Source organism: Leopardus geoffroyi, chromosome C1 (assembly GCF_018350155.1).
Source record: "Leopardus geoffroyi isolate Oge1 chromosome C1, O.geoffroyi_Oge1_pat1.0, whole genome shotgun sequence".
NCBI classification, from domain to species: Eukaryota; Metazoa; Chordata; class Mammalia; order Carnivora; family Felidae; genus Leopardus; species Leopardus geoffroyi.
Window position 1 is genome coordinate 35,905,729 of NC_059328.1, and position 14,187 is coordinate 35,919,915.

A 14,187-nucleotide genomic window follows, 5' to 3' on the forward strand; every position below is an offset into this window, starting at 1 on the left:
AGAGAGGATTCTCTGGTCCTCAGAGGTTAAGTAGTGACTTTACTACCTAGAAGAGACTGAAAATGAAATAAGACTGAAGATGTAAACTGATTCCAAGGAGTAATAAGACCAATCAGGACACTAGAACAGTGATTGTGGAATTCTATATCAGGACACCAAATGTTTCTGGATAGTCCGGGAATTTGTTGCCATGAAATAATCTGCAGCCAAGTGATGTCTCCCTTAGCTTTGGAAAGGGTCATCCGGGAAGCAAGAATCAGTATAACATTTGAGCACTCATATTCTCAGATTATTCACAAATATTATGAGAGAATCCAAGAGTATTAATAGATATGGCTATTTTCCCCAGGCAAGAGAAGAAAGCATTGTTATCACTGCCATTTTTGTATAAATATAAATGCATACACATTTTGCTAACATTACGCAAGTAACAATTAGTATGGAACCACAAATGCGAAAACTAAGGCAAAGAAGTCACTTCAATATGCTTAAGTCTTACCTCTGTAAGTGCATGCAATTGTCCTTGATGTACACACACACCCATGAACCTATGAAACAAAAAAAAAAATTTTAGCAAAGGAAAACAATATAACTGCCATATAAAGAAACTAGTTTAGCTACTCATGCATTGGAAATAATCCAATACCTGTGAAGTCTCCTGGGTTCTTGTATAATGCTGCAGCCTCTCAACTTTGATATCAGGCTGGTAATTTTTTTTTTCCTTTAACTTTATTTATTTTTGAGAGAGAAGGAGAGAGCAAGCAGAGGAGGGGCAGAGAGAGAGAGGGAGAGCAAGAATCCCATAAACACACAGGGCTCAATCCCATAAACCGTGAGAACAATGACCTGAGCCAAAATCAAGAGTCTGACCCGTAATTGACTGAGCCACTCAGGCATCCCTCATTTGTTACCAAACTTTAATAGGTTACATTCACTATCTACATTTCTTTAACCTTCGTTCATTCCTAAACTCATTATAATTTGCCCTCTGCCAATATCACTTTTTTTTTTAATCTTTACTTTTGAGAGAGACAGAGACAGAGCGAGAGCAGGGGAGGGGCAGAGAGAGAGGGAGACAATCTGAAGCAGGCTCCAGGCTCTGAGCTGTCAGCACAGAGCCCAACGCGGGGCTTGAACTCACGGACTGTGAGATCATGACCTGAGACGAAGTTGGACGCTTAACCGACAGAGCCACCCAGGCACCCCAGCCAATATCACTCTTTAGTAACTAACCATCCTTACTATGAAAAATTCAGAGTTTTACATACTTTTGCATTTCTAGTACCTAGTATAGTATCTGGCACAAAAGATTTGTTGAACAGCATAAATGATTTTTATGAGCTACAAACTTAAGTTCAAGCTCTTCTCTTTACTTTATTCCATTTTACTGAAAATAATCCTTCCAGGATCAGCTAAAATTTCATCTTCTCTATATTGATCTTGGGGATATCTTCACTTATCATTAATGCTCTCTCTCCCTCCTCATCTCAACAGTACTGCAATGCACTTTCACTCTGCTTTGAAAGATTGTTCATTCGCCTAACTGAGGTGGTCCAGGGTCTGGAGTCAGACTGCTTATATTTGAGTCTTGGCTCTGCCACTTCATGATGACATCCCCGTATTTTGGTTTCTTCATATACAAAATGGGAGTATTACTATTACCTAACTCATATGGTTATTGTGAAGATGAAATGACATAACTTGGGCTCCTAGAACATACTAAGAACTAGAATATATTAACTGTTCTTCTTTTAACATTTGTGACTTCTTCTCCAGAATGGAATATAAGAAAGATTTTCAAGAATACAGATCTCTTCTCATTTGTTTCTACATATAGTGCCTGATACACAATGCTTTGCAAATAAGATGCTAAACAAACACTTCTTGAATGAAAAAGCAATGATCACCAAATTAGCTTCACAATGTAAATTCATTCTATAAGAAAGAACCTTTTTTTTTTTTTTTTTTGTAGGCTCCATGCCCAGCATGGAGCCCAACACAGAGCTTGAACTCACAACCCTGAGATCAAGACCTGAGGTGAGATCAAGAGTCAGACGCTTAACTTACTGAGCTATCCAGGCACCCCAGAAAGAACATTTGGAGGTAGGTACAAGGCTGGAGAACGAAGGAGTATTTATTTTATTTAGTCAAATATTTATATAGAAGTTAGGCAGTAGGATTCTACTAGCAAAACAATAGCTACATATGAGACATATCTCCAGAAGCTAGGGAAGCAAAAGATGAACTACTGGGACTTGAGCAAGATGAAAAGCTGCTGCACTGTGAATCAAACAATCAACAAAACTAAAAGGCAACCTACGGAATGGGAGATGATATTTGCAAGTGACAAAGCTGATAAAGGGTTAGCATCCAATATCTATAAAGAACTCACCAAATTCAAACCCAAAAAATAAATAATCCAGTTAAGAAATGGGCAGAAGAGGGGCACCTAGGTGGTTCAGCCGGTTGAACGCCCGACTCTTGGTTTCAGCTCAGATCATGATCTCATGGTTTGTGAGTTTGAGTCCCACATCAGGCTCTGCACTGACAGTGTGGAGCCTGCTTAGGATTCTCTCTCTGCCTCTCTCTCTCTGCCCCTCCCCCACTCTCTCTCTGTCTCTCTTTCAAAAATAAAAAAAAAAAAACTTATACAAAAAGAAACAGGCAGAAGATATGAACAGACATTTTTCTAAAGAAGAATCCAGATGGCCAACAGACACGTGAAAAGATGCTCAACATCACTCATCATCAGGGAAATATAAATCAAAACCATGATGAGCTACCACCTCACATCTGTCAGAATGACTAAAATTAACAACACAGGAAAACAGATGTTGGCAAGGATGCTGAGAAAGGGGAACCCTCTTACATTGTTGGTGGGAATGCAAACTGGTGCAGCTACTCTGGAAAACAGGATGGAGATTCCTCAAACAGTTAAAAATAGAACTACCCTATAACCCAGCAATTGCACTATTAGGTATTTACCCAAAAGATACAAAGATACTGATTCGAAGGGGCACATGTATCCTGATGCTTATAGCAGCATTATCAAGAACAGTCAAATTATGGAAAGAACCCAATTGTCCATCAACTGAAATTGGATAAAGAAGATGGATATATATATAATGGAATATTACTCAACCATCAAAAAATGAAATCTTGCCATTTACAGCAACATGGATGGAGCTAGAGTATATTATGCTAAGTGAAATAAGTCAGAGAAAGACAAATACCATATGATTTTATTCATACATAGAATTTAAGAAACAAAACAGATGAACGTAGGGAAAGGGAGAAAAAAAAGGAGACAGAAGCAAACCCAAAGACACTCTTTTTTTTTTTTATGTTTTTATTTATTTTTGAGATAGAAAGCACAAGCTGCAAGGGGCAGAGAGAAAGGGAGACAGGAACTGAAGCAGGCTCTACGCCGTCAGCAGAGATCCTGATGCAGGGTCCGAACTCATGAGCTGTGAGATCATGACCTAAGCAGAAGTCACACTTAACCAAATGAGCCACCCAGGTGGCCCAAACCATAAGAGACTCTTTTTTTTTTTTTAATTTTTTTAAGTTTACTTATTTTTGTGAGAGAAAGAGAGACAGACAGAGCACAAGCAGGGGAGGAGCAGAGAGAGAGGGAGACACAGAATCTGAAGCAGGCTCTAGGCTCTAAGCTGTCAGCGCAGAGGCCGACACAGGACTCCAACTCACAAACCGTGAGATCATGACCTGAGCCAAAGTCGGATGCTTAACCGACTGAGCCACCCAGGTGCCGCACCAGAAGAGACTTTTAACCATAGAGAACAAACTAAGGGTTGATGGAGGGGAGGTGGGCGGGGGAGGGGCTAAATGGGTGATGGATATTAAGAAGGGCACTTGTCATGAGCATTGGGTGTTGTATGTAAGTGATAAATCACTAAATTGTATTCCTGAAAGCAGTATTATACTATATGTTAACTAGAATTTAAACAAAAATTTGAAACAAAAAAAAATTAAAAAATAAAGTCATGAGCCTCCTAAAAGCTGAAAAGACCTGGTTTGGGTATGATACACCCTTGCTTCCCTTCCCCCCAAACCCACCATTCACTATGACCACATCATCCGCAGAGATGTCACAGCCAGCACATTCGGGCAGGCACTGGTTTCATGTGACAGTTTTCTTCTGCCTGCCTTCCTCCCCAGCCCCAGCTCACATCACCACATCACAGTGGTGTCACACAACTCTACGTCTATGTGAAACTTTTCTGCCTGACCTCCTCAACCTCATTTTCTTTCCATCACCCACCACATCCAAAACAGTTTCACAGAGCTCTCAAGCTAAGATAGGCATTAGCTTTATATTAGAAGAAGAGCTTGAGCAGAGTACATGATTACAGTTGCTATAAAAAGAATATACTTTAAAAGGGAAATATTTCTCAGGGCGCCTGGGTGGCTCAGTTGGTTAAGTGTTCAACTTCAGCTCAGGTCATGACCTCCAGTTCGTAAGTTTGAGCCTTGAGTCGGGCTCTGTGCTGATGGCTCAGAGCCTGGAGCCTGCTTCAGATTTTGTGTCTCCCTCTCTCTCTGCCCCTCCCCCACTCGTGTGCGTGTGTATTCTCTCTCTCTCTCTCTCTCTCTCTCTCCCTGAAAAATAAACATTAAAGAAAACTTTAAGGGAAATATTTCTCATCCTTAACAGGGAAGTGATATATGCCTAGAAAAGCATTTAATATTAACAGTAAGTTTTCACTGAAATTTTTATTACTAATTATATTAAAATCTAAGTTGTGGACAAAACCTCAAATCTTTTTTGGTATGAGACTGGACCTAAAAATTATTACACTTTGAATGATTCTTGCTCCCTACTACCACCACCCAAAATCAAGCCAGCTAGAATTACTTAGCTCAGGAAGGGAGGAGCACTTTGTTAATGCATGTGCTTGAGACTAAGTCATTACTGAAATTTATTATTTTTAGTTTCATATTATGCACACACACTTGTGTTAAGTAAGAAGAGGGATGCCTGGGTGGCTCAGTCGGCTGAGCATCTGACTTTGGCTCAGGTCATAATCTCTCAGTTCATGAGTTCAAGCCCTGCATGGAGCTCTCTGCTGTCAGTGCAGAGCCCACCTCCAATCCTCTCCCTCTTTCTCTGTCCCTCCCCCACCCTGGCACAAGAGCACTGGCTATCTCTTTCAAAAATAAAAACATTTAATGGGACACCTGGGTGTCTCAGTCAGTTAAGTGTCTGACTTCAGCTCAAGTCATGACCTCACGGATTGTGAGTTCAAGTCCCACATCAGGCTCTGTGCTGACAGTGCGGAGCCTGATTTGGACCCTCTGTCCCTTCTCTCTGCTTCTCTCCCTCTCTCTGCCCTTCCTCCAAGCACAAGTTCTCTCAAAAGTAATAAATAAATATTAAAATAAATAAATAAAGGGGCGTCGTGGTGGCTCAGTCGGTTAAGTGTCCGACTTCAGCTAAGGTCGTGATCTTGTGGCTTGTGAGTTCCAGCCCCTCATCAGCTCTGTGCTGACAGCTCGGAGCCTGGAGCCTGCTTCAGATTCTGTCTCCCTCTCTCTCTGCCCCTCCCCTGCTCACACAGTCTCTGTCTCTCTCTCTCAAATATAAATAAACATTAAAGTTTTTTAAATAAATAAAAACATTTAAAAAGAAAAAAAAAAAGAAGAGTTGCTTTTGTTTTTTAGACGAGCACTTCCTAAATTTTAATGTGGACACAAATCACCTAGGACTTATATAAATTCCAGGCTCTGATTCTACAGGTTGGGGCAGAGGGAGGTTGGGAGTCTGAATTTCTAACAAGCTCCCAGGTAATATTGACACTGCTAGGTCCATGGACCACACACTGAGTAGCAAGGCTCAGTCTTGACTTGACAAACGACAGCTGATCACCCACTCTAAAGTTAGTAAGACCATAACAGGAAACTTCCAACTCTGATACTACTGGTAAACTAGACTTTGATCAGAGACTTAATTTGCCTCAGCCTTTCCTGTAGCATGATTTACTATTTTCCATAAAGTGTCATTACCATGCTTTTATACACCTTTGCTTTTCTAGGGCTGTTCCCACTTCCCAGAATGCCCCTCCCCTCATTTCTACATAGTTACGTTCTACTCACCCTCAAAGCCCAGTTCAGATACTTCCTTTCCCACAAAACAAATCTGCCTCCCTCTAAGTAGAAGTAGTTCTGAACTAGCATGCTTCTGAACTATGAAGACACTCCATCTACACCACTCTCCTATAGCATCATTGCTTCCTACCTTTAACTATGTTTTATAAAATGAAATGATTTCTCTTGCCTGTCATATGACAGTATATAAACACTTGCTGGGTAAATTTAACACACAACTCTGACCACTTAAAAATCACTGAATGCTTGTTATTTGCCAGGCACTGGTAATTATTGTTATTATATGATTATTATAACAGCTGACTCTTTTTTTCTGAGAGAGAGAGCAGGGGAAAGGCAGAGGGAGAGGGAGAGCGAGAAAGAGAGAAAGAATCCTAAGCAGGCTCCACACCCAGCACAAAGCCTGATGTGGGGATTGATCCCACAACCATGAGATCACAACCTGAGCCGAAATCAAGAGTCAGATGCTTAACTAACTGAACCACCCAGGCACCCCAACAACTGACTCTTAAAGAGTACTTACTGTGTAGGCATTGTTTTTATATTATATTCATTTAATCCTCATAATAATCCAATGAAGTAATACTTTTGTTCTCCCAATTATATTGATAAAGAAATTTAGGCTTAGAGAAATAAAGTAACCTGCCCAAAGTCATACAAATAATAAGTGGCTGAGCCAGGCGTCAAACCTAAACAGTGGGTTCTGTGCTCTTAATCACAATGTTATATTACCTCTCCATATAGTTATAAAAAGGATTTAAAAATGAACAAGACACAATGCCTTTCATTAAGAAGCTACTCAAAAAGATTTTTGTGGCAGTTCACAGCTCCTGATCAAAGTCCAAATTCCTTACTTAGCATGTTATTCAAGAATCTGAATGATCTGACCCACACCTCTTTTACCTTATCTCCTATTACTCCCACCTGAATTCTCTATGTTTTAGTTATATAACCTGTTCCTCCTAAATATGTCCTAAATTCTCCCACTTCCATACTGTTGCTACAATAAGGCCATCTGGAATCCATTTTTTTACTATTTCTTTTAGTGGCAGGGAGAGTGGCAGAGGGGGAAGGAGGGAGGGAGAGAGAGAGAGAGAGAGAGGGAATATGAATCCCAACCAGGCTCCATGCTCAGTGCAGAATCTGACATGGGGCTTGATTCCACAGCCCTGGAATCATGACCTGAGCCCAAATCAAGAGTTGGACGCTCAACTGACTCAGCCACCCAAGTGCCCCTGGAATCCACTTTTCAAAGCTCTACCAATCCTTACAAACTTAGTGCAAGAATGTCTCCGAATAATAACAATAATAACAATAGCACCCAACATTTATATACCATTTAGGATGCCAGGAACTGTCACATATCAAGTCATATGATTGAGAATGGTTATAATAATTCCTTTCTCAGAGACATAATTTCACATATTTCCCTACTCTTTCTAATCTGAAGTAATCTTTCTCTTCTCTATACATTTATATTACTCTATTTAAAACTCTATTATATAAACACGTATCAGGCCTGCCTTCTACATCAAGTTTTATCTATGTCTGCTTCTTCCACTAAATTAGATGGTTCTTGAGGGCAGGAATCTTAAGTGTGGAAAAGAATGGCTATTTACTCACTAAATTACCTCCCTTTTCTTCCTGAAGTTTCCCAATGTCTATAACAGTTAGTTAAGACCATAATATTGAGTTCTGGAGAGTAGTACGGGGGCAGAAATTATTATGTCATTTCTAGGCCTGTCCCATAAAAACCTCAACCCTCTCCTCTATACTTTTCTCCTTCATCTGTCAGCAGATGCAGAAGATCCAGTGAAGGAATCTGAGGCCCTGACCTAGGTTTAAAAAAAAAAAAAAAAAAAAAAAGAAAGCTCTCTGTCTAACTCAACCCAACACACGCTGAACTAGGACATGAATAAGAAACATGCCTTTAAATCAATAAGATTTTACGTGGTTTACTACAGTAATTAGCCCACCTGGAATAAATATACTAGGTGGTTTTGTGTCTCTATATATACTTAAAACACTGCCTTCTTCATAGTTAGCATTTAGTAAATATTTACCGAATTCAGTTAAAAGTTAAATTTCTTTTTTTTTTTTTTTTTACATTTTATTTATTTTTGAGAGAATGAGAGACACAGCATGAGTGGGGGAGAGGCCGAGAGAGACAAAGATACAGAATCTGAAGCAGGCCCCAGGTTCTGAGCTGTCAGCACAGAGCCCAACATGGGGCTCAAACCCACAAACTGCAAGATCATGACCTGTGCCAAAGTCGGGTGCTTAATTGACTGAGCCACCCAGGCACCCCTAAAAGTTAAATTTCTTAATTCCAAAGCAGGATCTTTCTTCAGTCCTAGTATTATCCAGCAGTCTCCAAAATGGGGTATGAATAAGATTACCCATTGAAGTCTGGGAAGAAAATTGGAATTTTTAAGCTATATTATTATTTATTTTTAATTTTTTAATGTTTAATTTTGAGAGAGACAGAGAGCGAGCAGGGGAGGGGCAAAAAGATTGGCAGACACAGCCTGAAGCAGGCTTCAGGCTCTGAGCTGTCAGCACAGAGCCCAACACGGGGCTCAAATCCATGAACTGTGAGATCATGACCTGAGCTGAAGTTGGACACTTAACTGACTGAATTGCCCAGGCACCCCATTACCTATATTATTTTTATATAAAGAAGAAAAAATAAGTTTAGTAATATTTAACATGGGTTAATAATAGCACCTGGGGATGTGCTCAAAAATGTTTTCTTAATGGGATATTATGATAGGCAGAAGATGTCTAGAAAGGTCCATGTTCTAACCCTCAAAACCTGTGAATATGTTATGCTATATAGCAAGGGAAATTGATTAAAGTTGCAGATGGAATTAAGGTTGCTAATCAGCTGACTTTAAAATAGGGAGAGTATCCTAGACTACCAAGTGTTATCATACTTGCAGTGTTATCATAATGGTCCCCAAAGGTGGAAGAGGGAGGCCAAAAAGTTAGTATTAGAAGGATACAATATGAAAAAAAAAATCAGCCTGTCACTATTGGCTTTGAAGAGGGAAGGAGCTACAAGCCAAATAGAAACTGAAAAAGGAAGGAAACAGATTCTTCCCTAGAGCCTCCAGAAAGAAACACAACACTCTCAATACCTTGATTTTATCCTAGTAAGACCCACATCAGACTTCTGATCTATAGAAGATAATGAATTTGTGTTGTTTCAAGTCACCAGGTAATTTGTTATAGCAGCCATAGAAAACTAATGATACAACAAGAAAAAGAAAGAAAGAAAGAAAGAAAGAAAGAAAGAAAGAAAGAAAGAAAGAAAAGAAAAGAAAAGAAAAGAAAAGAAAAGAAAAGAAAAGAAAGGAAAAGAAAGGAAAACTAATATTACATAATAAAAAAATCATGGGTGGAGAAACAAAAGCAAAAATGAACTATTGGGACCTCACCAAAATAAAAAGCTTCTGCACAGTGAAGGAAACAATCAGCAAAACTAAAAGGCAACTGACAGAATGGAAGAAGATATTTGCAAACGACATATCAGATAAAGGGTTAGTATCCAAAATCTATAAAGAACTTATCAAACTCAACACCCAAAAAACAAATAATCCTGGGGCGCCTGGGTGGCGCAGTCGGTTAAGCGTCCGACTTCAGCCAGGTCACGATCTCGCGGTCCGTGAGTTCGAGCCCCGCGTCGGGCTCTGGGCTGATGGCTCAGAGCCTGGAGCCTGTTTCCGATTCTGTGTCTCCCTCTCTCTCTGCCCCTCCCCCGTTCATGCTCTGTCTCTCTCTGTCCCAAAAATAAATAAACGTTGAAAAAAAAAATTAAAAAAAACAAAAAACAAAAAACAAATAATCCAGTGAAGAAATGGGCAAAAGACATGAATAGACACTTCTCCAAAGAAGACATCCAGATGGCCAACCGACACATGAAAAAATGCTCAACATCACTCATCATCAGGGAAATACAAATCAGAACCACAATGAGATACCACCTCACACCAGTCAGAATGGCTAACATTAACAACTCAGGCAACAACAGATGTTGGTGAGGATGTGGACAAAGAGAATCTCTTTTGCACTGCTGGTGGGGATGCAAACTGGTGCAGCCACTCTGGAAAACAGTATGGAGGTTCCTCAAAAAATTAAAAATAGAACTATCCTATGACCCAGTAATTGCACTACTAGGTAGAAATAGGTGTGCTGTTTCAAAGGGGCATGTGCACCCCCATGTTTATAGCAGCACTATCAACAATAGCAAAGTATGGAAAGAGTCCAACTGTCCATCGATGGATGAATGGATAAAGAAGATGTGGTATACACACACACACACACACACACACACACACAATGGAGTATTACTTGGCAATCAAAAAGAATGAAATCTTGCTATTTGCAACTATGTGGATGGAACTAGAGGGTATTATGCTAAGCGAAATTAGTCAGAGAAAGACAAATATCATATGACTTCACTCATATGAGGACTTTAAGACACAGAACAGATGAACATAAGGGAAGGGAAGCAAAAAATATATAAAAACAGGGAGGGGGACAAAACATAAGAGACTCTTAAATATGGAGAACAAACAGAGGGTTACTGGAGGAGGGATGGGCTAAATGGGTAAGGGGCATTAAGGAATCCATTCCTGAAATCATTGTTGCACTATATGCTAAATAATTTGGATGTAAATTTAAAAAAAAAATTTTTTTAAATTATGGGTCACTATGTTCACAGACCTAAAATAGACTTTGGGCTTTGACTCCTAAACAAGCACAAGGAAAATAACATTATTAGTTCCTTGGTAGCATTTTCGTCCAATCAGTCAAATATTTTTTGAGTTCATGTTCTGCTCTCAGAGTTAAACATTAAAGTTTAAATACTGTCCCTTCTCAAAAGCTTATTACCTAAACAGAAGAGTGAGGGAGAGGTGTGACAGTAGTCTGAAACACATCTAGCTGTCTTCATTCTGGAAACACACACACACACAAAACACCAACAGACAACTATTTTGGACCAATACTACACAACAGGACCCAGCAAGAGTCCTGTAGCCATTATATCAAAGCTGTCTGGAAAATTAGTAGTTATTGCTAACTTACCTAGAATTAGGTATATATTGCCAATATACCTAGAAACTGTCCTAGGTATTTTATATGTATTATCTGAGATTAAATTATCCTCATTTTATCATCTAGGAAAATAAGGTTCAGAGCACTTAAGTGACTTGACAAAAGTTGGAGAAGTACTGGAATCTGATCTGTTTTGCTCTGTGACAATGGGAATGAAAGAAAAAAGACCAGTGGTTCAATAATAACTTCATTTTGTATTCATAAATAATAACTAATGATGCCTGGGTGGCTCAATCAGTTGAGCATTTGACTCTCAATTTCAGCTCGGGTCATGGTCCCAGGGATCAAGCAAGCCTCACATTGGACTCCTTGCTGAGCTTGGAGCCTGCTTGAGATTCTCTCTCTTTCTCACTCTGCCCCTCTCCCCTGCTTAGGCTCACTCACTCTCTCTCTCTCTCTCAAAAAAAAAAAAAAAAAGATTCTCTCTCTCTCTGTCTCCCCAAAACAAAAACAAAACCCTGCCAATCTGTAAACCAATGAAAAGCTAACTGGTTTGCTTTATAAGACTTTCTACTGTCAGCTTTGAGCAAAAAGCAACATCCGTGTTAGGAGTTCTTCTGATCTGTACTGGTCTTTGCAGAAAAATGTCTGGTTCTGAAGTTATGGTAAAAACAATTAAGAGGTTTGAAATAAACCTATAATAGAATAGTAAAATGTGAGCATGATTTTCATATTAAAATGCTTTCTAAAAAGCCTACATTGGAAACCTACTGATACTGGTTTACTTTTTTTCTTAAAGTTTTTCCAGAAATTTGATATATTTTTATCTGCTTTCCCTCCCATAATTGAAGGAAAGGCTCTGCGACATACTCCACCGGATTCCACTAAGCTTTAATATGTGGCATTAAATGAACTGCTTTGCATTTTACTCCCAAATAAAGCAAAGATACCATCACTCTCTTAGACCAGAAAAAATTACCAGTAACCAAAAAGGAGAAGAAAGGGCAATGGCTCAGATCTCAAGTCCCAAAAGAGCTATGAATCTAGACCCATAAAAAAAGCAGTAATATCTCTGGGTATGGCTTACTGCAGTTCAAACGTGCTTTAGAGGTATTACATCATGGAAAACTGGTTGTGCTAGGTTCTAGCTTTGAGAACTCAAAGAAAACTCAGCTGAACAGACATTAACCACTAATGTCTCACTTCAAGTGACATTAAACAGAGCTGGTTCAGTCTGGCTTTCTCTTTTCTGTCCACGATTTTTATAGTCAGATTTTAAGATAGGTAAAGGCAAATAAACATTGCTCAATATTCACTAGATCATGTCAATAGCGCTACATATAATAACAAGAGGACCAATAAAGTTTATGGTCTAATCTTACTGGGTTTTTTTTTAGTGAAACAATACAAGTACTTAAAAAGTTAATATAAGATCTGCTTACTTACAAATAGTAAACCAGTTTAATAAACACAAAAACATCCTAGATTTTTTTTTCATTTTTTTCTTCAATATATGAAATTTATTGTCAAATTGGCTTCCATATAACACCCAGTGCTCATCCCAAAAGGTGCCCTCTGCAATACCCATCACCCACCACCCCCTCCCTCCCACCCCCCATCAACCCTCAGTTTGTTCTCAGTTTTTAAGAGTCTCTTATGCTTTGGCTCTCTCCCACTCTAACCTCTTTTTTTTTTTTTTTTTCCTTCCCCTCCCCCATGGGTTTCTGTTAAGTTTCTCAGGATCCACATAAGAGTGAAAACATATGGTATCTGTCTTTCTCTGGATGGCTTATTTCACTTAGCATCACACTCTCCAGTTTCATCCACGTTGCTACAAAAGGCCATATTTCATTCTTTCTCATTGCCACGTAGTACTCCTTTGTGTATATAAACCACAATTTCTTTATCCATTCATCAGTTGATGGACATTTAGGCTCTTTCCATAATTTGGCTATTGTTGAGAGTGCTGCTATAAACATTGAGGTACAAGTGCCCCTATGCATCAGTACTCCTGTATCTCTTGAGTAAATTCCTAGCAGTGCTATTGCTGGGTCATAGGGTAGGTCTATTTTTAATTTTTTGAGGAACCTCCACACTGTTTTCCAGAGTGGCTGCACCAATTTGCATTCCCACCAACAGTGCAAGAGGGTTCCCGTTTCTCCACATCCTCTCCAGCATCTATAGTCTCCTGATTTGTTCATTTTGGCCACTCTGACTGGCGTGAGGTGGTATCTGAGTGTGGTTTTGATTTGTATTTCCCTGATAAGGAGCGACGTTGAGCATCTTTTCATGTGCATGTTGGCCATCTGGATGTCTTCTTTAGAGAAGTGTCTATTCATGAAAAACATCCTAGATTTCCGAGAGAAAAACAAATATTCTCCATCTTGATTAACAACTGAAAGTAAACTTGAGACTGAGAATTAAACTCATTCTGTAACTATTTTTTCACAGAAAATTTTAAACCACACTGCTCACAACTGCCATGCAAACAGCAAAATACCAAATCTCCTGGCAAAGGTAGAAATATTAATACATATACAAGCAGTGACCTCACATGTTCCCCAAATGTTTTTTAATCCAGGAAGTTTGGACAAGAACTAATAATATCCACAAACCCAAGTATCTAGATTGTCTCCTCACAAAATGAGAATGCTTCTTCCTCCTTCTCAAACTTATTCTTTATTCTAAGATTACTCATAAACTCACATCCAAATAGCAAAATATAAACACACATTTCAATTTATGTGAGTATACTTCTGAAACAGCTCTCTCACATGATTTATGTCTTCCCCCTCTCCCAAAGTAGAAGAAATATACAGAGGAGAAAGAGAATAATTCAATCTAAAAAGCAAGAAAATTAGTATGTGCAAGGTTTGTGCTCTTCTACAGATAAACAGAACCCTTAAATTTTTTTTTTTACTACCTATCACATATATACTAAGCACAGTGACAGGCAAAGGTGACTAAGTGGGTGCTAGAGAAATAAACATGATGGTACCT

The 14,187-nt window shown here is 39.1% G+C and overlaps 1 protein-coding gene across 2 annotated transcripts in view; it reads right to left on the reverse strand.

The window, feature by feature from the left end:
* The window catches only part of TESK2 (testis associated actin remodelling kinase 2), a 135,688-nt gene that overhangs the window by 40,631 nt on the left and 80,870 nt on the right, over positions 1–14,187 (reverse strand). For both annotated transcript variants that reach the window (XM_045477139.1, XM_045477138.1), the window contains exon 4: positions 500–548. In XM_045477139.1, the coding sequence (XP_045333095.1) occupies positions 500–548 (49 nt within the window). The remainder of the gene's footprint in view (positions 1–499; positions 549–14,187) is intronic.